General features: G+C 39.1%; 1 protein-coding gene across 1 annotated transcript in view; it reads right to left on the bottom strand.

Annotated features, from left to right (window-relative positions):
* The window catches only part of LOC132911726 (DE-cadherin), a 98,049-nt gene that overhangs the window by 14,275 nt on the left and 57,901 nt on the right, over positions 1-25,873 (bottom strand). Inside the window, exons 2-5 of the mRNA XM_060968592.1 lie at positions 4,021-4,094; positions 2,976-3,117; positions 2,458-2,696; positions 220-408 (exon numbers count right to left, since the gene is read on the bottom strand). Of these exons, the coding sequence (XP_060824575.1) occupies positions 220-408; positions 2,458-2,696; positions 2,976-3,117; positions 4,021-4,094 (644 nt within the window). The remainder of the gene's footprint in view (positions 1-219; positions 409-2,457; positions 2,697-2,975; positions 3,118-4,020; positions 4,095-25,873) is intronic.

Genomic DNA, 25,873 nt, shown 5'->3' on the forward strand with positions numbered 1-25,873 from the left:
ATTTATGAATTAACGTAGTATATGGATTCTACTACGTTCTATTAGAAGCTAGAAAAATTGTTTCAATTTGCGTCGATTGTTTCAAAAAGTGTCGAATCGACGTTTATTTGTATAAACGAGAAGTCTGTACACTCGGTCACGTGCGTCACAGCCGAAAGGTTAAAATTAATTTCATTAATATTTGAATGTTTCAGATCAATAGCGTTGCGTGGTACTTACATCGATGGTTTTATTGAGAAATATCACACCCGTGTTGCGATCTATTCGAAAGTACACTGCATCTTCGGGCTTTCTAGACAACAAGCTGTAGTAGACCACTGAGTTGTTGCCATCGTCGATGTCCGTGGCGGATACCCTCATCACTTCTCGTCCCAGGGGCAAATCTTGCGGTACCGACTCGGTATACGCCTATACGCGAGACCACGATCACCAGAAAAACAAACAACGTTATATTGGAATACGTTTGCATCGTATCGATCCATTTCTGAAATCTCTATTTCCCACCAGCGTGTCTTCCCCTTCTCTAAACAAATCTACGTGTGCATGCGTCCAGAGATATAAACTAAACGCGACGAAAGAAGCCGCGATACGAGCGGTAAAAGTGGGATTTTCTATCCTATAAGCGTCAAATGCGCGTGTCTGGTACGTTTCGTACTAGACGTATACATCATTTCCGATATGACGAGCGTCGCGCATTCATCTGTTTACGTATTCATTGTTTGATATATTGTCTGGCGAAAGAGAAGATTAGAGAGAATGCGAAATATGATTTTAAAACGAGCTGAAACTTTCTTCCGCTGTTATTTCTACGATATGATATTTCCTTTCATTGCGAACATCGTTCGTAGTCTTTATCGCTATTGTCGTTCGTCTGTGGATAATTCGCAACGTATTCTCTAAACTTTCATCCCTCTCGAAAGTAGGAAGTGCATTATATTTATTATAATTAGACGTATAATTCTTATATGATACAACTACGGTTGACGCTCGAAGGAGTTGCGTAACGACGAGTAGTTTACTTTGAAAAACTGAGACATGTATATATATATATAAAAATGAAGGGAAATGAAAAATGGTTTCTTGGAGGAAGATAAACGTGGAAGGAAAGATCGTTTCGATCGTGAGCCGTTCGTTTGACAATCGTTCGTAGGACAAGGGAAACGCGTTTTCTCCTTACGACAGATGTAAATGCGCCAAACTCGAACATCCGACGCATATAAGAAATTCCGCCTTGAGATCATTCGAGGTTTTCGATCGATCACGCAAGCGTAGTAATCCACTGCGTAACAAAAACAGAACGTAGGCATTCGCATTCCCACAAACAAAAAGAAGATGAAAAGAATAGAAAGAAAAATAGAAAAGAGAGAGAGAGAAAGAGAGAGAGATAGATAGAAAGAGAATGGAAAAATAGAAATAAGAAAATAAAAAAACATCGAAATAGATATATACACCGGGAAAATTCGAGACCAACCTTCCATACGTATCCACGAAAGACCTAGGTTTGAAAAAAAAAAAGAAAAAGAAAGAAATCGAAGCAAGAGGTGGTGGTTAGTGTAGCACAATCGTATCGTAAAGCGTAAGAGAAAATACGCTGCTGCATTCGTTGCTCGACGAAGCAAAAACCCGTGTTACGGGAAATTCGATTGGTCCGTAAAATGTGTATGAAATGGAAAAAAGACGAAACGCGTGCCAGAGGGTAGTATTTTCGACGACGTATACAGGCACGTGGTTTCCGTTGACACATAGAGCGAGGATGAGCACGACAAACGCGACGATATGTAAACCGTATCGAACGTAGACTTCGTTTCGTAAATATTAGGACATTTACGATTAAAGAAAAATAAGGTAAATCTGGCAAATTGTTATGAAAATCGATAGAACCTTAAAGACTCGTTATTTCGTTTGGAATCTTCGACTGTAAAGGCCCATGAAATTTTTGTCTCAATTACGCGTACTAAAGTCATTTGTTCAATATGAAACAGTATTCCGATATTTTCAATATTTTCACACTACGATCACCGATATTTCTAAAATTGTAAATAGTAAAAAAAAATGTACTGGATTTTGAAACTACGATCTTCTTCTCTCGGTGTTCTCTTCGTTCCTTCTACGATCTATTACGTTTTCTATATCGTTGTTTAATTATGTATAACGTAAAATATTTTAGGCTAATGATTTTAAATTGTTCCAGTAGATCAGAAGATCGTGTTATTAATTCCTTATTTTCTTTTAACCCTTCCAAGTAATTTTCAGAAACGTTTTGGATCGTCCTACGAACACGAACTCTCCTATTTTAATCGTTTCCCTGATGATCGAAACTAATTACCGCGTTTCTAGCGAATGTCCAAGTACTTATCGACTAGGGTGTGTTGTAAATTGGTATATGGACGAATCGAGTGACCCATAAGAGCGCTCGAGTCGAGAAGAAGGTTCTCGAGGTGGTCACACGGCACCTACCACTTTGTCAAAAACGGGCCCATTGTCGTTCACGTCCTCGATGGTGACTTTGAACGTGCACACGTCATCGAGTTGTGGCCTTCCGTTGTCGGTCGCAAGGACGGTCAGGTAGGCTTCCTTTTCTCGAGCCGGTTCATCCCTGTCCAATACCTGCGTCGTCCTGATCAACCCGGTTCTGTTGTTGATCTCGAATTTTAGTTTCTCACCAGGAGCTGTCACGAAACTATAAGTGATCGTGCCTGCGTGAAAGAAAAACTTCGTTTTAAAAGGCGAAAATGCAGCGTTTCCTCGAACCTTTTCCGGCCAGTTTTCGATTGAATTTGGTCAAAGGAAGTCCACGTCGAATATTAATGGACAAGTTGAGAGCAACGTGCCAGAAGCTTCTGGCCGGATGAATTTTTCTACTTTACGTTCGAGAAAGATTTTACGCGATTCGAGTATCTGTGTTCTTGGATTGAAATATCGGGAAAATTGGTGAAACTCTCGGTCACAATGCGAGATATTGACACGTCGCGTACCTCCATCGTCTGGATGGTCTCTGTCCTCTGCGTGTACTTTAATCACCACCGTGCCCACTGGCTCCTCCTCTTTCACTACTGGTGCGTAATTCGAGCAATTCGAAAACACTGGTTTGTGATTGTGGTTTTCGTTCAGTTGCATCTGCGAAACGAGTACAATTTCGGTTATTACTGTTATTTCCTTCGAAAAATAGAGTTCGCAATTAGAGGTTCGTTTCTGTACACAACCTTGTCGCGATATATTTTCCTACACGTAGAATTAATAGGATTAATAGGAATCGCGAGATCATTATCGTAAATAGGCTAAAACCGTGGCCTACGAAAATTGTGAGCTTTGTAGCAAGAACGATCGTTGCTCAATTTATGATTTTGTAAATAACAACTTGTGCTAGGAATCGGACGAGAGATTCGCAAAGTGGTACGAAGCGAAGCAACCTATAAAAGGTGATTATATCTCGACTTATTGTCAAGGGAAAATTAATTGGCTCTACGAAAACAATTTTCAGACTTCCACAGCTTCGTGATTTAATTAAACGCGTTCACAGTTCTTCCGCGTCGTAGATACAGGTAAACTTTAGCACAGTGGTGTAATACGACGAATATCTCCTTTTTTTTTAAATTGAAATTACACGTAAAAGATTCTTTTTCGCGTTCGTAGCTCTGCTTTTATGGCGATGCTGTATGCTCACGAGAAGCTCGAAATATAAAATAAAATACTAAAACCAAATATTCTTAGAGCTACATGTATTTTAATGACATCTATCGAAACGTAATGTTCATTTGCTGCATAGACCGGAACAGAACAACAGAATCGAAAATACGGAAATGGTTCATTCTTACAAAAAAGACAAACACGTAGAAGATCGGAAGTCGTTTTTTATTTCAGTCTGATCCCTGCGACCTAACTTTAACTAAACAACTTCGATTCTGTTAATCATTGAGCGTTGCAGAAATATTTCACAACGTCATCCAAGTGTCGAACTGGATCGATCGAAGTGGAGAATCGGTTGATAGAATAAAAGTAGTATAATCGAAAAGCACTCACCTGAAATTCCTCTTCGTTAGGAAACTGCGATCTCGCGTCCAAGTGTCTGGAATGCCTCAATCTCGTTGCGTTGGCTGAAACACAGAGACAGGAAAATAGAAAATAAAACATCCATCAGAATCTCTTTCTCGCTGGACCAGACACGCGCGCGATGTAGGCGATCGTATTTTTTCCACGGTTCGTGCGCCGCGTTTCCGCTTCCTCTGCCGTTGTCTAGGTACGCGCGAACATGGTCCCGTAAAAGCTTTCGATTTTACGCGGTAACGCGCCACTCCGGCCAAGAGGTATATCGAGAGAACGATAAATAATTGAGAGGAAACGTTACGCAAGCCGAATCGACGTCGCGCTTTACCTCCAAACTGTCTAATAATTATTTCAACTTGCGAGCTTATCGTCGTTGCCCTCGTTTTCGTCTTTTCTTTTCCCTATCGTTTCTTCTTCTTGCGTTTCGTTTCTCCTACTTCTCGACTAAAGGAGCTAAAGGGGCTGAGCTTAGAAACGTTAGGACACATTTTGGTTGATTTATGACAGTAACAGCGTTGGAATTTCATAGAAAGATACAAATCAACGATGGCTTAACGATAGTTGAGAATCTTTGATGCTGTAATAATTTGACAAACTTATAGTGTGACAAAGCGCTTTCTCCTTTCCTTTCCTGAGAAATCTTGTAAAGTAAAGAAGCATTTATTACGCTTGTTTCTAGTCCCCAGGAGAACAAGATGGGTTTACGATAAGACAGGTTCAGATTTGACTGTTTTCACTGATCGTTTGTAACTCACTGAGGAGTATTATTTTTTTGTTGTAAACAATCACAGATAACGAACCAAAAATACATTTGGTGTAGAGCGCCGTACATCGATGGTGTTTGGTACTTGGTACTTGGAGCGTTAAGGGTTAAGTTGAAAGATGTGATCACGCATTTTGGTATTTACCGTATATATCGTGTTTCATATTTGTGTATTTTAAGTTTTGCGTGTTCAAGTTTATATATCGCGGTCTGATTTAACGTCGCAAGTCGTGCTATGCCCACTCGGAGGAAGTTTATTTGGTGCGGCTTGTGACACGTAAATAAAAGTATCCGAAGATAAAACGTTCGTCAAATTACAGGCATAATTCTAACAAGGCTCAATAATTACAAATTACAAATTACAAATTTCATCGTTGCATATTGGCTATTAAAAATCATTCGCATTCGCGAGAACTCATATTTTTAAGAACACAGTTGCGCGAGAATGTAACTATGGAAACTAAACAGAGAATTAGTTCATCTACTCAGTAGACGTTACAACGAATACTTTGCTTTGGAGTTGCGTTAAACACTTTCACATTCTGACATTGGTCACATTGGTAACCGGAGCTCTTGAACTTCTTACAATTGTAAAAATTGTATGAAAATTGACAGTTAGGGCATTTTGAATATAACCGATAAATAGAAGATACTTTGAAATAAAAAGTGTCCCATTGAACAATTAAACATTTCTATTAGAACATCGATAAAAAAAAAAAAATGAGAACAAATCTTGCATCTAACGGTGCACTGTGTTAAAACACTTTAAATATAAATGTGGCTCATCGATACAATCTGGACAATAGGTGGTCACCTTTTTGGTCCGATGCTTAGCAATTTTTGATCCTAACTGTTTAACATTTTTTTTTTATCACTCTATGCAAAATTTTCGTGCCAGGTACGTTTGCCCTTCTTTCTTCTGCATTTCGTGTTGCAATCTTTGTCGAATAAGTATATTTGATGGCTCTAGTGAATGGCATTGTGTAAGATGCATTGCGAATGCCATTCTAAAATCTGATACCTTGATTTTTGTTCTTGTTGCTTGTTTATAGAGTATCATCGCGTTTGAAATTGATGTATTTAACAATAACTCTAAAGCTAAATTTATATACCACTTGAGGCTTCTTCTATGTGGTGTAAAATATGCTATCATTTGATCTGATAAATCTGCAGCACATTTTTCTCTCTTGTAATCTACCACTATCATTGGTTTATCACAAACATAATTTTTTTCGCGGACCTCTACCATTTCAGCCAAATGTTTCGTTGAAATCCTAAAAATAATCATAATACTGTTTACTAATATCTTCTACACGTTTCAACAATATATTCTGCACGTTTTGCTTACGACGAAATAACGAATGCGAATGATTTGTTGAAATAAACGAAGCCTTGTTATAATATGTCGCTATCAACTGTTACCAAAGCGCCAATGAGATAAACGGTCCATTGGGGAAGAATGTTGTCTTACATCGTCAATTTATTATTATTTTGCCATTATATGTTTTGAATAATAAAAATACTCCCGTGGCGTCCTGAGCGAAGCATGTGATTTTGATGTGGCAGTCAAAGCGATAACGTAGATACACCGATAATTGATATACCGATTGACGATGAGGAAGAAAAAGAAAATCGTCATGTTCTTCGACCACGTCGAGAACGATGAGAACGATGAGAACGATGAGAATATGAAAAATCGTGACTGGAGCAATGACAACGTGTGTACAGGCTGGCAAAGCTGTAAGCGGCACGCTAACCTCCCTCAGGGGGAGTAGCCTGCTTTTCCTACGCGGGGGTTAACCTACATTTCGATCGAGTTCACAGGTTCGTTTCGAACGCGAGGTTTCGCCTAGCGGACACGCGTCCGCGTTTTCTCTATTTCGGCCGGTTCGTTCGATTTAGACGAAAGGAAACGACGATAACTGATATGATCGATCTGAGTTTGAGGAAGCAAACCGAAGACGAGACCCGAGTTTCGTAATGATTATTGGCCAAGAGAGCCGCGTTATTTTATTCCGCGGAGATTACACGATCGATCCGATAGATACGAGTGCACTTCTCTCTTCTTTCTCTTTTGAGAATAAATCTTTTGAGAAACGGTTTCTAAACGATTAAACTGTAAGGTTTATCGACTAAGAATGAAACTAAGTTTGTACCGATTATTGCATAAAGCTAGTTGAAAGTATGCAAAGTCTTATTAAACTTGTTATAAAATCAAAAGGCTTATGGATAACGTAGTAAGATATTTGGTATCCGTGAGTCGTTTAATTCTTCGCTTAATCGATCGTTTTTTATATTCCTCTTGTAACAGATTAAAACTGAGTTTGCATGACACAAAGGAATACTTTGAATTTACAATAGTTATAGATATTATACCTACAGTAGCGAGGATACTTACTTAGTGGAAAGCTCTTGCACGAAATTCGATTTAACTTACTTTATAATACTCGTTCGCGATCAAAATTTTACTCCCACTACATATTGAAAGCGTCTCAAAGTACGAAAAATGAATTTTTTTAGATCAGTTTAAAAGCCATTCTTCCTACAAATTTAATTTAAAATCGATAAATCGATGCGGCCTATGATTTTTGGAATCACCAACTACGATGTTTAGAACGGTGACCTATGATTTTTCGAATTATGTCGTATGATTTTTAGAGACACGACCTGCGCACCGTTAAAGAGAAAGACGACAACGAGGCTCGAACCCGTCCAAACAGTTTTCGGGTACTCGAATCGCACCGTTTCGACGCCGATAATGTAAGTACTTAATTCGATTACCACTCCGCTTCCATCGTGCTCAAGATACGCTCGGGACACGTAATCGGCCGCGTCTTTCGAACATCGCTATAGTCGTGGAACGAGGACGACGCCCGATGCAATCTACAGTCTTCGAGAACGTGGAAAGATCGCGTCCGTTGCCATTCGTTGGAGAACGTTCGTGGCAATTGACGCGTGTAAACTACGGACGTACAACAGCGTTCGCTTAACCCTTTAACCCGCCCATGTTCTTTCAGCCTATTCTAGTCTATTCCGCCTATTTTATTTTTTGAAAGACATCAATCTCTATTCCTGCTTCATATCGAATATTTTTCGCCACAGCTATTTTGCCTCGCTCCATGTCAGATAAATCTTTAACTGGTTTCGGTTCGAGAAATTCGCGGATTTACACGGGTATTAACCTCTTGACATACAAGTAAAATAGCACTCGATGCGCACTGAAAATTTGATTTCACGTAGCTCGGCATAAAATCGGTGTACAACTCTCGGCATCTTATCGAGACGTCGACGCGTAAAGTAACGCAACGAAAGAAACAGCGTCTCGCATACGTCTTTGCATACGTTGAGAAGCTAAACATTCGCGCTTCTTCCGTAAAAGACACGACGAAATTCGTCTCTCTGCACATCGTGCGCTCTTTTCAATTTTCCAGCTTTCCGGTTTACCGTTGTTTGCTTCGATCTCGCCGGATGTCGAGGAGAGCAGCAGGCTGCCGATAATTCTTTGGCGACGAACTCGCGCCAACTTATTTAATCGTTCGCTCGAATTATTCGTTCGCCTGGTGCGTGCTTCCTTGCGGTTTTATCAGGCAGCAACGCCACGATTGTCGATCTATTGGGCGGCCGTCGCTGTTATTCGCGATCGAATGCGTTCGTAACGTTGTACCGCGAATGCATTTTCTATTAGGATAATTACCGACGACGGTGCGCGCGAGTCTGCCGGTGATTTCATTTTCCAGATTAACGGAGTGTGCTACCGATCATCGTGCTCGTCGATTAAATTTTCGTTAGCCAAACGCCATCCCCGCCGAACGTATTCGTTTCCGAGGCGAGCTCCAATACGAGACGCGAATGCAAACACCAGCACACGACGATTTACCGAAAATTCATTGCTCGCGTCCCTCGCTCTTTGTCTCTGTCGATGGAAATAAGGGAAGAAGCACGCGCCGTTTCTCTTCCAAATTACTCGACGACGATTAATTGATTCAAGCGCGCATCGCTGCTCCGCTTTCCAAAGAATTATCGATCTTGCGATCCGTATACATTACTGTACACTTACGATTGCTTTTCCAGCGTGACTTTCTGTGTTTCAAGTCGACCATCATCGAGACAATCGCAGTCTCGTTCCTGTCGTTGATTGTTAAAGAAAACCACGACGTCAACAAAGGGAGTACGAATCGGTCGCTCAAATTTCTATTCTCTTTAGTTTCCCACTAAAAGATTAATCGAGCAGCTCGTCGAATTAGAGTCTATAGAATATTTACAACGATGTAATCAAAAATTGAATTCGTGGCACCGAACCATCCGTTGATTTCCTCTAATTTCCGTGGTTCGTTTATTCTCAGAATGAGTACGAATTGTTGCTGGAAACGAGAAGTCAATCGACTTAGAATATGATAGCTTCTAGCAAGTGTATTTTCTGGTCGAATAATCGAATTATATCGTGAGAGTTTTATTCCCCTTGTAAATATAAAAAGAACCAAGTTGCCTGACAGCTGTTACAATTACTAATTTAAACGTGATCAATATTTGAAACAAAAGAAGAAAATAAAGAAGGAAAAAAATAGAACTAGAAGTTTCCATGTAATTCACTCGATTCGTTGTTCAATCTAATCCTTCAAAAAGTCTTTCAATTTCCAAAATCAAGAGGCTGTACCTAGCGAAATTAAAGGATGTTCTCGTGACCAGCTGCCGTTCGTTGAACGATCGAATCGATGAAAAGATAGAACGATGAATTTTCGAGACGAAGCAAATGGATTTTCCTGCGATGTATACTACGTGGGAACGATGCAGCACAGTCGTAAATTGCAGCTTTTAAGTAGGACCCATTGACGTAGCCACACCCAGGGCTGTACATATTTTGTAGAGGTAAAATTATTTGCAAATCAATATCCTGCTTGTAGTTCTTCATAGCTGCAGTCATTGTATCTTCGTGTCTGAATCACGCTCTCGTTTTAACAAACAAATGAACAGCCCCTGTTTCGATCAAATTTCTAACAAAAAGTGGAATGAAAAATTTCGCGATATCACGCGATACGTGTATTCTGTATGCTTTTCGTATCTCCAAATTTCTCTATAAACGAATACAAATTTTCCATCTACCAATTAGCAAAAAGATAACGAGCGTAGGTAACGAAAATCCACAGCCTATGCGCTACGTACGTGCGCTTTGATAATCGAAACGTACAAACTTTAACTATCCGTTGACTTTATGGCTGCGCTGTTATTTCTAGGATTCTCGATCGCGATACAGTACATACAATATTACTAAATATTAATCACAAGTTACGAGCTATTAGTATCAATAAATCCCGTAGTATGGGAGTAATTAATTTAATTAAATATATAGAATTTGGTAACAACGCGAGCGTGAATTTCACAAACTTATAAATCATCCGGGATCACGTTGCATGACCTAAAATTGTACATTTTAAAAGTGGAACGTACAACAGCAACTACTAATTTGTCAATTCGCTCGATATCGTGGTAATTAGCGAATTATCGTGCACAACAGGGCTCACTCAATTCGATTTCTGCCCGTAATTATTTGAAACTCCACCATAACTACGAACAGAATGCCAACGTTTATACAAATTCTAATCTCCGCGAGCTTGCAAGCTACGCACAGATCTCCTTCTCCCGTTAAGTATCGCAACGATTAACGCTATTCTCCTCCGTTTTACATATTTTTCTATATTACATGTGTTTCACGAATTCCTACACTCACAAATTTCCCACAAATATATAAACATGCACAGTATCATCTACTTGTAACAAAAAAAACATCTTCGCAACGGCGTAACCCGATGAAGCAAATCCTCGATCGCGACACGGAGCTCGCAGCCGAAAATATATTCCCGAATTGGAAATAGAGAAAAACGGGACACCTGTTGCCGAAAGGGAACGAACGAGCCAACAACGTCGTTTGCAAGCTTTCACGATCTTTGCCTCTCTCTTTCTCCCTCTCGCTCTTCTCGTTGCGAATTTTTCCTCTATAGAAGCCACGATCGAGCGACATACATATGGTAACGGTCGATTCGACTGAAGAGCGTTGGTCGAGCGATTTGCATGCCGCGAAGCTGGTAATTATCTGGTGTTTCGCGAGGTCGCGTCGCGGATGGATTATCGTGCGTAGTGTGCGCGCAGACGCATCCTATCGAACGATATCGAGCGCGTTCAAAGGCAGACAATTGCATCAAAGAGCCTCCATTGTCGCGACGGCCAGTTTTAGCTCGACGTCGATAACGCGTTTGGCCGACCGGTTTTCGAAGAGGCAATGTACTCGTACACAGTCCCTTGCGTCACGAGGAGATCATCCATCGATCGACGTTGGGCCTGTGGATTTAGAAAACATCGGTTTTTCGGGTCTGCGCTGAAGAAGCGAGCAGAGGCTTCGCTGATAAGGCGAACGAAATTTTGCGAGTTCAAGATGCGAGATGTAAAGCAACGTGAAATACAACGATTAGAACACGATGGAAACGCGGCATATTAGAAATATCTCGTTCGGTAATCACCGTGGAAACTTGTTAGCGAACCAGTCAAAACGACCGGTATGGGACTTTTTAATTCTTGCAATCGTTGCACACATGCAAACGTTTTCGATCATACGACGCTTACTTTTATCGTGATAGAAGTGCGATTATATGTATTCGGGAATATTCATCGGTCCACTTTTGATTCCAATACACCACGTACACCATATTTAGTTATATGCATGTTGATTAAAGGGCAATAGCTATAGCGATAAAACCCAACGAGCAGTATTTGTAATTAATCTGCCACGTTTGTTCCTGTATTTTGTCGCACACCTGATTCGTTCGTCACACACGAATGCATATATTTTTTCATTGACTGGAAATTTATACTTGTCTGTTAGCTCTTCTATAACGAAGAAGATTCTACGTATCTGATAACAGTTATCTTTATACAGAATTGGTACATAAAAAAAAGGAATCTATTTTAATCTTGTACGATCTGAAATTTATATATAAGCGTATCTCCCTTGTTACAGCCTATCCTATATTGCATAATGGTTCTTAACACGCAAAATGCCGCGTGGGCCATCAGTGGCTCTCCTTTTGAGCTCTTTCGAGTAATAATTCTGTGTAAAACAAAACTCGATCGTCAAACGCTTTATACAATGGAATTTAGAATCGATTGATGCGCAATTATCACGTACAGTACAACTACAACACCGTGGGCCACCCATGAGCCACGCGGTCTCACTCTCCTTTCAGAGTCACGCGAAAACCATTCGGCATCCGACGTGTTAAGAAACCTTTTCGTCGGATTATTGGTCTACTGAATTTCGTTTATAGTTCAGCTTTGGTCGTTGAGACGAGAAACGTTCAAGACAGTACCACTTCGATCGCTTCGTTTCGGCCCGTCAGTTTCGTTTCTCTTTATTCCGTTCTTTCGTCACGAGGCACGTTTCACCATGTCCCGAAGATAGCGCCAAAATGTCCTTCAGAAAATGGTTCGTTCGTTGCACGAACGATGCGCGGCAAGAATATCTGAAAAGAGGAACTCGTGGTATTTTCGGCTTCGCGGTTGTTCGTCGGATACCAACGGATAGCAAACTGAATCGATCGAACGCAATTTCCATTATCGAAATCGAAGCGTGACTTTTGCTCGGCTGCCTTCAGCCTTTGTCAATGATTTGGTACGCGCAGTGCTGTCGGTAATGCTCTTATGATGGCACGGTGTGTGCTCCGACTATAATACGCTATTCCTCGCTTAACAGCCGCGCGTTCTGGTCCACTGTGCGGCTGCTATCGAGAGAGGTGACATTTTAGGAATTGTCGGTTCTTATCTCTCTTTATCACGCTCGTTTTTCAAGAGAAGATTTTTCGTGTAACGATAATAAAAGCGACCGTTTTTTATGAATTTTTGTTGTCAAACTAACTGTTGGTTGTATGACAGTTGACCTTCTTCGCATGTAAATAAATCGTCTCAGAGTACTACAAGCGTGATTTCTTTATTTCGGTTTTTCTTATTGTTTGTCGTGCGTTATGGGGTCTCGTGATCATCTTCGACAAGGTAACGGTTGTTGGCGCGCGGCGTAGCATCTGTCGTAATAGTCAGAATACAAAAGCTGAGAAATTTTCTTCCAGTTCAATCGCTTTACGCTGGGATTGAACCCATTTTTCTGGAAGAAAAGCACGAAGAACTGAAAAGTTCGGGAGTTCAGAAGAAAAATTTACTTTCTTCGCTACATGGATTCGGTTTGTATCGTTTCAAGAGATATTACAAGTAAATAATCGAGCAAAAGTTTAATGAAACACGAGCAAATCGCTGGTGAAGTCTGTGCAGTGAACGAGCCTTCTCCGAAGTCGATTAATCAATTAGTTTTTCGCTCATCGTGCACGCCAGTTTATTAAAAGTGGCGGTTTGAAAATTAACAAACAATTAATTAAACGAAATTAATAGAATCAAAAAAATAAAAAAGAAATTACATTTCTTTCTCAAGATTATACTTTCGAAGAAGCAGTTCCTTACAACTAGTAGTTAGTATGAAAAGAATTCATAAAAATCATTCGATTTTATTAGGACGTTACACGAGAGTCTTCCCTTAATTCTTTACACTTGGAAAGATCTGAATGTAACAATAACTTACAAAATAGTAATGTAAATGTAAAATATAAAAATACGTGTATAATACGATTAGGACAAGTATGTCTTTCTTAACTCCAGTTAAAAGGAAATGCGTACGTGTAACAGTTAAAAGATGAATGGTTCGAAATGCATGGACTGCGTTTTCATTTTTATGAGAAATGCAACGATGCATTTTGCAGGCGAGGTATTTTAAAGAAACGCAGGCACGCGGTGTTTTCTACATAAATCGAGGCACCTGCTCGTTCTACGTAAGAAGATATCGAGGAAACATGATCGAAACTTGATTCATCCGAAAGATACTCTAACTTTAATTTTGCTAGACTCGCTGTAAGAAAAACTAGAAAGAAGAATGAACGTAACGTGATATTTTTCTGTTCGACTTCGCGTCTTTTCCCTACGATAAGTTACACGATTTTCGAAATTGAAATTACAGAAAAAGCGAAACGAATAATCCAATGCAAACGATCGGACTCGTTCCAATCGAATCGTCCGATCAACGTTTGCATCGAATCTCATCCAGATGTCTCGACCCGAAGAATTTGCGCAAACTCTCTCAGTAACGAAACCAACCTCTTGCACGCGTATTTACCCGGATAGGTAGAGAAAGGGCGGAAGCGCGAGGAACGGTGAACTTTGCGTCGAGAGATATTACAGGAAACGCGAGACGCCTCGGCTGCAAGCAAGAACTTTGTCGACAATGATATTTCACGGCGATTCCGCTGCGATGCAACGGCTCGCATAAACCACTCGCTGCCTCTAAGATATATCCTGTCACTTATTGTTAGGTTTTCGCAAGGAGGATAGAATCGAAATAATGGAGCGCGCGGAATCTTCTTTTCCTAAGTTTTACCGGCCAACCGTAACATCTCTTTAACGCGTACTGTTCGTTTATGGTTACTCGCATACATTTGCTTACATTTGCTGTCATTAGGTGGTAATGACAAAAGCCGCAATCACTTAGTTGCCAACCCAATATTATCGACATTTTGACAGACTCGGATACATTTGCTTTTCCATTGAATGACCAAAGCGTATGAATTGACAATTATAAGGAGCATCGAATGTAATAGGAAAAATATGAATATTTTTCTTGTATTGGGTTGGCAACTAAGTGATTGCGGCTTTTGTCATTAGGTAATGATAAAATCTTAGTCGCCAATCCAATATTATCGACATTTTGACAGACTCGGATACATTTGCTTTTCCATTGAATGACCAAAGCGTACGAACTAACAATTATAAGGAGCATCGAATGTAATAGGAAAAATATGAATATTTTTCTTGTATTGGGCTGGCAACTAAGTGATTGCGGCTTTTGTCAATAGGTAATGATAAAATCTTAGTCGCCAATCCAATATTATCGACATTTTGACAGACTCGGATACATTTGCTTTTCCATTGAATGATCAAAGCGTACGAATTGACAATTATAAGGAGCATCGAATGTAATAGGAAAAATATGAATATTTTTCTTGTATTGGGCTGGCAACTAAGTGATTGCGGATTTTATCATTACCACTTAATCACAAAAGCCGCAATCATTTAGTTGCCAACTCAATATTATCGACATTTTGACAGAGGACGTGTTCCTCTCATCTCAGGTATATTCGCCTTCTTGCGAATAATAATTAAGATCTAACGTTCTGCTACGTGTTGTAACTGAAACAAGGAATATATTTATCTCTGGTACATGGCGGAAACTACAAAAACCTACATAAGCATTTAGAATGTGGTTAGAAACGCGTATTCCAGTGACAAGGAAGTGGCAAGAACCGCGAGATCTCGAACGAGTTTACTGCATTTGCATTCGATGCCGTAGGTTGGTGGTAAAACAACCCGAAAATGGGTTTAAACAGTTCCACGTTTTCGAGATTAAATATCAAATATCTGGAAAGATACGAGCGACGCGGATGAAAGAAGAGGAGGAAAGAGGAGGATCACCTTGGAACATCGCATTGCATGTAATTACAGGATGCGGTCAAATAACACGTACAAGCAAGGCACGTACAAGGTGATTCCTTATGAAAAAATAAGAAGAAAATACGCAATAAGATTTCTTTATTTAAAGTTTAGTTTTCGAGAAAATCGAGTTTGACAATTTGTCAAGTATACCTGGACATAGTTAATTCCGGACTGGGCAGTACTAAATAATCGACAGTGGGTTGTTCTACGTGTAAAAATAAGCTAAGGATTAATATGTAGAATAAGATTTTCCCATTCGAGGCTTCATTTTCTAGAAAATAAAGTTCGAACGTGTTTTGTTAAGAATCGAGCTAGTACACGCCTATGATAAATTTTCAAATTTATTTTTCTCGCAAACAAAGCGTCTTGAGAAGAAATTTTATTCCACATTTTCGAATAATGTGTCGATTATTTGCTGCTGTCGATTATTTAGCCGGAATTAGTCATGTTCAAGTATACTTGATAAATTTTCAAACTCGATTTTCCCATAAACTAAACTTGGAGAACATAATATTCCATATTTTGCTTTTATTTTTTCATAACAAATCACCTGGTGTCCTCTTGCACTTGTCATTCGACTGCACCCTGTACGTACAGTTTGGAAAAAATAATGGCAAAGCTTGTTATTTGCTGTACACAACATATACATACATATCCACGTACTATTTAACACTAGAACTACTGATAGTTAACACGAAGCTATTTTTACCAAAACCAGTTAAAATGACTGATCTTTAAAAAATACGTAATAATGGAATATTTTTATATTTATTGATTTATTAATTTCTTACAGAAGCAATTCCATGTTATGTAGTAGATTTTTGGTATTATTAATCCATTTGGGATCTCTAAACGAGGGTTGACATATTTATAAAATTGCAGAGCCAGTCATTTTAACTGGTGTGGTATCTCTAGTGTTAGCATCTAGCGATCGATTCGGAATTTTCCTGGTAACTGATATCATCATATCAAATGATACGCAGTAAAAATTTTAAAAACGTATGACAAAATGTGCAAAACGAGGAAACTGGTTAATTGGGGTTCGATAAACAGATTGCAGCACCCTTTTACACTTTCACAAGTACCAGTCATTTTTACTAGTATTGGTATAAATATCCTTGATACGAAACTATTTTCAGTTTGAATACATAGAAAGCAAAATAAAATTCATTATATTATTCTTTTAATTATCGTTGCGAAAATCCTTACACCATTGCGGAGAAAAAATATAACATGAGGTAGGAATTTTAAAATAATATTGTAAAACCAATCGATTTATCTGGTATAGTAGTTCTAATGTTAAATATCATCACTCTACGTCTAAAGAAGCTCTGTAAACGACCACTCGTTTACAGACTGAACCAGAGAACGTAGAATCATGCTGAACACCAAGCAGTGGCCACATCCCCCAGTCTGTCACACAGTCTGAGAACTAAAACGTTTCGTCCCCTAAATATCTGCCGCAAGACGCAAAACCTGGCTCGGTAGTCTACGACTTCCGGCCCTACTTCACCCCCAAACGTTAGACGCTATTACCAGCCTCAGATTACCATACCGGTAGAGAGTCAAAGCTGAAAAAGCTTTGCATCCTCTCGTCTCGCCGCCGAGAAGACCAATCTTTTTTCATTCGGGTCGAAACGTCGCGTGTTCCTAATATACCATGGTCGCGTTCCCTGCGGTCGTTAGAGAGCCGCGCCTACTTTCGGCTAATCCTCGCAGAGAATACGATACACACCCTTTCCGTAACTGCTGGCGTCTCGCTGCTACGTTCTTTGCTGCGACTAACCAGAGGCGAACCGAGACGTGCACCCAGTGGAAGCAACCGATTTTCGCAATTTCACCCAGTTTACGGGCAACGAACTCATCACATTCGGATTCACCACGAGGGATTACCACGTGGATTTAACTCCTGTTAAGTAGCTTAGCTTCTTTATCCGTTGCGTCTCTTACTCCCTACCTCACCTCGGACTCAATACGCAAACGCATACGAACAGAGCGATATCCGATTTGATACGTCGTCGTACGCAACACGTTCGATCGTTCCTAACGAAATAATCCTCCATGGATCTTCGTCGGCTGCTCCCACACAGAGCTAACTGACGCAGGTATCGCGAGCTTGTGACGCGCGCATTACCCAACGAGAGATAAGTTGCAGCTTTTCCAGGTGGATTTGAATCGTTCGTACGTTTCAAAATTTAACCGATTAAAAGGTAGTATCATCGGCGAAATTTGACCAGACACGAATTGCGAATCGATAGTCGGATTGTAGTCATTTGTAAGATCGTTGCTCAAATATGCGAGTCCCTCGGATGGTTAAACTAATATTATTAAGGGTGTTATGTCGCGCGAGATGGTCCGTGCGACATCCCTCACGGTCTGGTCGCCAAGGCCTACACCTCGTTACACTGACCCGCAATAAACTCAAGGAACCACCATAAACCGGATCTTTTTAGCTTAATCTCTATTCATATAAGTATTTTCGGTTTATGGATGGTCCTTACAGCAGTCCTTGGGTCTATTGCACGCTTTTACTAATTACGGAGAAAGCGGATGTTTGTCCAGCGAAGTAGCAGATTGTTCCCATGAACAAGGACACCCATGAGCCACATCCGCAGGAGACTTTCTCCTCGTATTTTATTTATTAACATTGACTATAATAGGCATCGCGGATCGTTACCCTCACTTTTCTACCGAAAAGTCTGAACAACGAATCCGCGTTCTTAGTTCAAAAGGGCACACTCACACCGAGCTTCCCTCCTTAATAGTACGAGACGGGTCTATTACGGTTCTACCAATCTTCGGGCAGTCAAGTCGACTACTGATCTTCAAATCTTCGGGCAGTCAAATCAAATATTGTTCTTCAACATATCAAAGCGAGTCAAATACTGTTCTATTCTTTTACCATTCGAGTAGTCGACTACTGTACTTTCCGTTACGACGAAGTCAATCAACTCCTCATCCAATAACAGGATATCGTCATCACTACAGTCTACGCGATAACAAGTGTTGTAAGTTATTGTAAATATATACATATATTATAGAACTTTAGAATACAGTTTTATTCCATAACAAATAAGAAATAAGGAGATCGACCTGTTCGTGGTGTCGATTATTATAATCGTAACGGGAATTTACGACTCTTGTTGACGCGCTTCAACGCGATCGCGTCTCCCCGCGACTGGACGAAAAAACAAAAGGAATTTTGCAAATTTCGAGTCGCATATAGTAGTAGACAAGTAGTCGAAATTTCGCCACCTGATAGAGCTTTGCAAATGGAATTTAAGATAGAAATGCCGCTAGTTAGGTGACAGGAGGAGCGAGGAGTTCGTTCTTTCGCCGGTAGCGTACTATTTCTTAAATATTTAATGTCGCGTTTCAGCATCTAAGGTATTTCATTGTACCATTCATTTTTGCCGATGTCGCGGTATGTTGCTCCTATTTTCATTTTTCGAATTGACGATCTTGTCTTGTCGCTTGTCGATTAGATCAGATTAGATTTTGCGAGAAGATAGCATAGCAAAAGATAGCTTTCTGCCGAATTTCATCTCCTTACGTAGATACCCGGCGACGAAATTGGGAACGTGTTCGTCGGAAGCAGAGTCATCGAGTGAAAGCAAAAAAAATCGCAAGATGTCACTTGTTTTATATATGGCGATCAATTTTCGAATGTCGCTATGGGAGAAAAATGAGTTGGATGAGCCGTGTACTTCAGATGGTACACGCGTATATCGCGAATTAAAAAATTTGCGTGCGACTTGTGTATTGAGATTCATCGTTTGTCTTATATTTGTATACGTAGCTTTACGGTAAAACATATTTCAAGCGCATAGAAGGCGAATGGTATGGGCATTTTCTCGCTAAAACCGAGGGAGCGAAATTAGAAACATTTTTTTAACAATTGAAAACCACACGAACTTTTACATATACATTTTTTACTCTGCTCGTGTGAACTTTTACAAAACATTGGTTATGGATCTTCGTTCCACTAAGCTTGCGAGTTAATTATACCAACTTTTTCGAATTAAAAAATTGATTTTGTTTTGGAAGAATGGTAAAAGAGCGAAAATAGTGAATTTTCCTATGTAACAGGGCTAAATTTGGCAAGTTTCACGATCGAACGTTTACAAGTTATGGAAAGTGATTGCAAGCTTCCAAACGGAATTCTATAAAAGCGTATTAATTATGAAAATATTAACGAATATTCACGAATCAGCGGAAAATTACGAATCGTTACAAATTTCCATAGATATACGAATATTATTCCAGAGTTTCGTGGAAATTTTGTTTTTAGAGCGAACGTATGCGCCCTGTTTGCAGCACCAAACACGAAATCTTTACTACAGCGACCGATTATTATTCGTTAGATTATATTATCTGTCATCTATCACTTTCGTATAATTAACACGCTAAGCTTGCTTGAATAAATTAACGCTATAATCTCATATCTAGAGAAAAAATGCAGCTTAGCACGCCCCTTTGGCCTCGATGTTTCAAATAACGATTAAAACCTAAGCCAAGCAGACGAGCGCTTGCGTTTTCATTTGTTTCTGCAGCAAGCAGCTAGTCGCATCCTCTATATCCTCTAATCCGCTCCTATCAGCTCGAGTATTTCAGGATGATCCGCCAACGATCAGTCGCGCGGTTCTGCTTAATCGTAACGAGTAAGCGGCTGCTGGCGCGTACCGAAAACCGCGGCAGCTTCGTAGTTCTGCGAGAAGCGAGCTGATAACTCGCGGATCAGACACAAAAAGCGAGAAAAAGCGCGAGAAAGAAACGCGTGGCGAGTGCCACGCGATCGAGAGATCAAGTTGGCTACAAACATTCATTTTACAATGAAATATTTTTTTTCATTTTCCAGTCGTATGAAAATACTTACCAAACGATACGAAATTTAATATATTTCAATTTAATTAATTGACATGAGAGTGCAGTAATAAATACAATAAATGGTCGACGTATGGTTTTTCTAGCCACTCTACACAGTTGCTGGAAACTGTAACTTGGATATCGAAAGACGACCAAAGTGAAGTATCGTCTTCTTCAAGAAATGAGAAAGAGATCGATTATCAATGAACAATTATATTGTGCACAAAGATTACGACAGCCAGTTTCGACGTAAATATAAATATCGACGTATATAAAAATCTCTGACAAGGTGGTCATCAAGTTTCGCACATGTGCGTTCGCATCATAAAACATATAGCTTAGAAAAAACGAAGCTGGCACCCCGCTGGGGGTAGCCACCCACATGCTATATTTATTTTTATTTTATTTTTTTTCTCACCAATAAGATATAACACTTTACCAAATGTCCTTCGGGACAAATTGTAAAAAAACAAAATAAAAGTAAAAAAAAAATGTTCGTTCACCGTTTCGTTCTGCTATTTTTTTGTTTTCCAAGTCACGTTGTTCATCGAAATTCAAGACATTCGGACGCTTAAATCGCAAAATAGCCCGCTCACATTGCCAGATATTCGAGTCTGCTTACGATTTAACACTTTGACTGCCATGTCGAAATCACATATTTCGCTCAGGACGCCATGGGAATATTTTTATTATTCTGTTGAAGTGGTCGCCACTTTTAAGAAAACTCTACATCTGGTCTTTAGTTTTCTCAAGCACTGAAGCCATCGACAACCCATAGACAAAAGACTGCGTCGAAGGCAAACCATAAACGGTACACATACAACGTTGGCTTCGGGGTTCTCCAGTCATAGGGTAACGCTGCTAGCGTGCGGATCTGGACCAGCTCATATTGTATTCCAAACTTTGTACTTACACTTCAAATTATAAATATATATATTTTCTACCTTGCAATTTATCCACGCGTTCCTTTGTATTCACATACATCCAATAACCTTAACATATTCAAAGCATATAATGGCAAAATAATAATAAATTGACGATGTAAGACAACATTCTTCCCCAATGGACCGTATATCTTATTGGTACCTTGATAACAGTTGATAGCGACATATTATAACAAGGCTTCGTCTATTTCAACAAACCATTCGCGTTCGTTATTTCGTTGTAAGCAAAACGTGCAGAATATAGTGTTGAAACGTGTAGAAGATATTAGTAAACAGTGTTTGCTCATTCTATATATAATAGCAAGGTATGTGCACACTTGTAACTTTAATTACATGATTATAAAGCAGCATTTACGATTATTTTCTAAGCTGTGTTTATAATAATATTCGTAGATTAGCCCTCAAAGATATGGATGCAAACACAGTGCACCGTTAGATGCAAGATTTGCTCCCATTTTTTTTTATTCATGTTCTAATAGAAATGTTTAATTATTCAATGGGGCACTTTTTGTTTCAAAGTATCTTTTATTTATCGGTTATAATCAAAATGCCTTAACTGTCAATTTTCATTCAATTGTTACAATTGTAAGAAGTTCAAGCGCTCCGGTCGCCAATGACCACCGTAGCAGTCAAAGTGTTAAGGTTCCTACCCTGGCCTTTTCTTTCAAAGTGATCGAAAAGGATTCGGACGAACATGCAATATGAAAAAGGAAATATCGCAATTGTTAAAATTAAAGCTACGTTACACGCTGTTTCTTACGATCGGTCAATGTTCGAGCCTACTCGCGCGACCTACTTGATCCCATCGCTGGGTTGCGGGGTTAAACGGTCGACGCACGTTCTTCTCTTGTCGAGCACTTATCGAGTACAACGCCTTCGTTGGCGGAAATTCCTTGGCTCGTTAAAAGCCACGACGCAACAGAATTGCGGCTAATCCGCGAGATCGGCCAAAGAGTACCGCGTTGGTTGGCGTGAGCACGATCGTATCATCGTCTCTGCTGGAACTACGGGTGCATGCGACTGCGTCACGACACCAGCTCACGCTGGAAAAAACTTCGGTGCGGCCGCGCAACGACAGCTTAATCCTTGTCACGACGAGAAAAGAAAAGGTAAATGGCTCGCAACAAAGGTTTAATAACGCGACATAGAGCATTCCTTTTGTGTTTTCAGAGCTGGCCAAGCTAGATCAAGCCACGTTGAAAGTAACATTTTCATCAAGCTTTTACAGTCGGTCGTTGCATATTGTATTACTTTTCCCATTCTCGTTTGAAAACCGGCCAGACAACAGGGACACGCTATTCTGCGGCAAAAAACACGGTGGCGGCCAATGAGAGACGCTACGGTTTAGAGACAACAGAGAAGCTATTTCCGCGTGAAAAAAGAAGACATCATTGACGAGATTAAAAAGTATAAATGTCGAATATCGAACAAGCGTATTCTTGTTTTATGCTCGTCCACCGGCCTGGTCAAGAATTTTAATCTTCCTTGTTGGATAACGAATATATAAGGAGGAAAATGCGTTAGTCGAAACGAGGATGAAACAATCATCGTACGTGTTTAATCGAGTTAAGAAGCGGGCAGAAAAGGACGTGTCTTCTCTGCGAGTTTCTAAAGATAGATTCCTTTCATTGACTTAACTTTGGCTACGTGGGTATACAAGCGCGAGGCACGTTCTGCGAAAATTTGATTAAGAAATAGCGAAAGTTAAACGAAGAATTCGGGATAAACGATTTACATTCAATTTCTCATGTTTCTGGTATATAGCGATGAAAATATTAGGTTGTCCGAAAAGTTTCTTTCGTTTCATAAGTGAAATAATAAATGCATTTTTTATTTTATATTATTTTATGGACTTATGTATGATCCATTTTGTAGTAATAGAATAAAATAGATCAAACATAATCTAATAAAATAACATAAAACAACAAATGTTGTGCATCTACTACTTCCTTATAAAAAGAAAGGAACTTTTTATCGAAAATACATACATATTGCTAATAAAATCGTAGTTGCGTGTATGTGCAACTAGAATGAAATTTGATAAATTTGAAACGTGAAGTTTATACTCGATGACTTGAAAATTGATCAATTTTAAACGCAGAACTTTAAACGCAATTCTCTCGAAACGTGACTTTCCGCAACTATCGACACGATAATTTCCTCAGCTTTCGGTAATTCTTTACGAGATATTTTTTCTACGTTTTTCAATTTTTCATGCTCAATTTCGTCGTGATTACGTATGACTATCATCATAACGATATAGGTAGATATTTCCGGGTAAAAGTCCTGTCGTGGAAAAATAGGAGAACCTAACGTCGTGGCTTTTCGTTTCTCTTTGACGTATATCCCAGGTCGAAACTAGGATAGTTACTAGATCGCTTCAAAGCTAAAACAAGTTAACTAATCCTAAAAAAGGATAAGAAGATAATTGACTTGGTACTTTGTATGGTAAAGAAAGTACCTCAAGTGTTACTGTATTAAAACTTGCATAAAGTATAGCATCCAAGGTGAAACGTTTTTTATCCGACTGTGCCTTTGCGCATATTTTACGTAGATAAAATGGAAAATAAGAACCATTTTTCATAGAAATTCGAACGGCTTCGAAAATTCGACCTCGTCGACGATTGGTCAGCGGAAGCCTTAGCTGTAAAAATTCGCGTAAGACCGCGATTATACAGGGTGATAAGCGTTGAGCGGAAAAACATACGATGGCACATCCAATGCCATTGCTTCAAATGCCAATTTTATCGCTTGTCGCTGTCCGTGTGAGCACGGCAGCCGGAAAGTAAAAAGTAACCGAAACCTAATCCAACGATACTCGTCGATACTAATTCAAACATTTGAAAAACGAATTTGAAAAACGAGTTGAGCGAAATTTGTTACATCTCATATCCGTGAAAAAAGATCCTCGTTTTAAAATTCGTTCTACAAATCCTGAAAAAGCGTAGGTAATTAGTCTGTCATTTTTTAAATCTCCAATTTTTTCTTATCGGTTCTACGTTTCTTCTACATTGTCCCGAAGAAACAACGAATTATCTCAAAAGGCTTGAGAAAGCTAATGAGATTGAGAAAGAGAATTTAACCAGCCAATTTTTTGAAAATCCAACATGTAAAAGTTCTCCTGCACTGTTCTAGTCGCTTAAACATTGTTTCAAAGTATCGCGTCAATATCGTGTTTAGTTTAGGAAACAAATTACGAGAATAATTTGACGATGCTATGCAATAAAGGTCATATACCTCCAGACTTCGCCGTCAGACTATATCACAAGTAATCTATCAGCCGAGAAGTTATCGCTCGTTAATCATATCGTATTACGCTAATTATGTGAACATGTTGAAAAAATGCACACATAAATACACATATCGAACCGAGAACATCCTCCTTTCTCCCCAGATAGTTAAACAAAAATTCTTCCAAATTCAACTTTACCAGTGAATATTTTACCAGTCCGGATACTAGCAACCCAAACATCAATACTAATAAAATGCATATGATATTTCAAGTCCACCGCCTACTCATGAGATACTGGAGTTATATTAACCGTTTTAGTGCCATGGGTTTTTAACAATAGAACTATCGATAGTTAACACTAGAACTACCACACCAATCACATTGACTGGTTTTACAATTTTATTTTAAAATTCCTACTTCATGTTATATTTCTCTTCCGCAATGATGTAAGGATTTTCGCAACGATAACTAAAAGAATAATATAATGAATTTTATTTTGCTTTTTATGTATTCAAACTGAAAATAATTTCGTATCAAGGATATTTATACCAATATCAGTAAAAATGGCAGGTACTTGTGAAAGTGTAAAAGGATGATGCAATCTGTTTATCGAACCCCAATTAACCAGTTTCCTCTTTTTTAAAATTTTTACTGCGAATTATTCGATATGACAATATCAGTTATCAGGAAAATTCCGGATCGATCGCTAGATCGCTAGATGCTAACACTAGCAACACCACACCAGTCAAAATAACTGGCTCTACAATTTTATAAATGTGTCAGCCCTCATTTAGGGATCCCAGATGGATTAATAATACCAAAAGTCTACTACATAACATGGAATTGATTCTGTAAGAAAGTAATAAATCAATAAATATAAAAATATTCTATTATTACGTATTTTTTAAAGATCAGTCATTTTGGCTGTCTTTGGTAGAGATAGCTTCGCGTTAATACTAGAGCTACCGATAGTTAAAACAAAGCTATTTCTACCAAAACCAGCCAAAATGACTGATCTTTAAAAAATACCTAATAATAGAATATTTTTATATTTATTGATTTGTTACCTTCTTACAGGAGCAATTCCATGTTATGTAGTAGATTTTTGGTATTATTAATCCATTTGGGATCTCTAAATGAGGGCTGACACATTTACAAAATTGCAGAGCCAGTCATTTTGACTGGTGTGGTGTTGCTAGTGTTAACATCTAGCGATCTAGCGATCGATCCGGAATTTTTCTGATAAATGATATCATCAAGTCGAATGATGCGCAGTAAAAATGTTAAAAACGTATGGCAAGTTATACAAAACGAGGAAACTGGTTAATTGGGGTTCGATAAGCGGATTGCAGCACCCTTTTACGCTTTCACAAGTATTTCACAGCCATTTTTACTGATATTGGTATATAAATATCCTTGATACGAAATTATTTTCAGTTTGAATACATA

The sequence above is a fragment of the Bombus pascuorum genome, chromosome 11 (genome assembly GCF_905332965.1).
Source record: "Bombus pascuorum chromosome 11, iyBomPasc1.1, whole genome shotgun sequence".
NCBI classification, from domain to species: Eukaryota; Metazoa; Arthropoda; class Insecta; order Hymenoptera; family Apidae; genus Bombus; species Bombus pascuorum.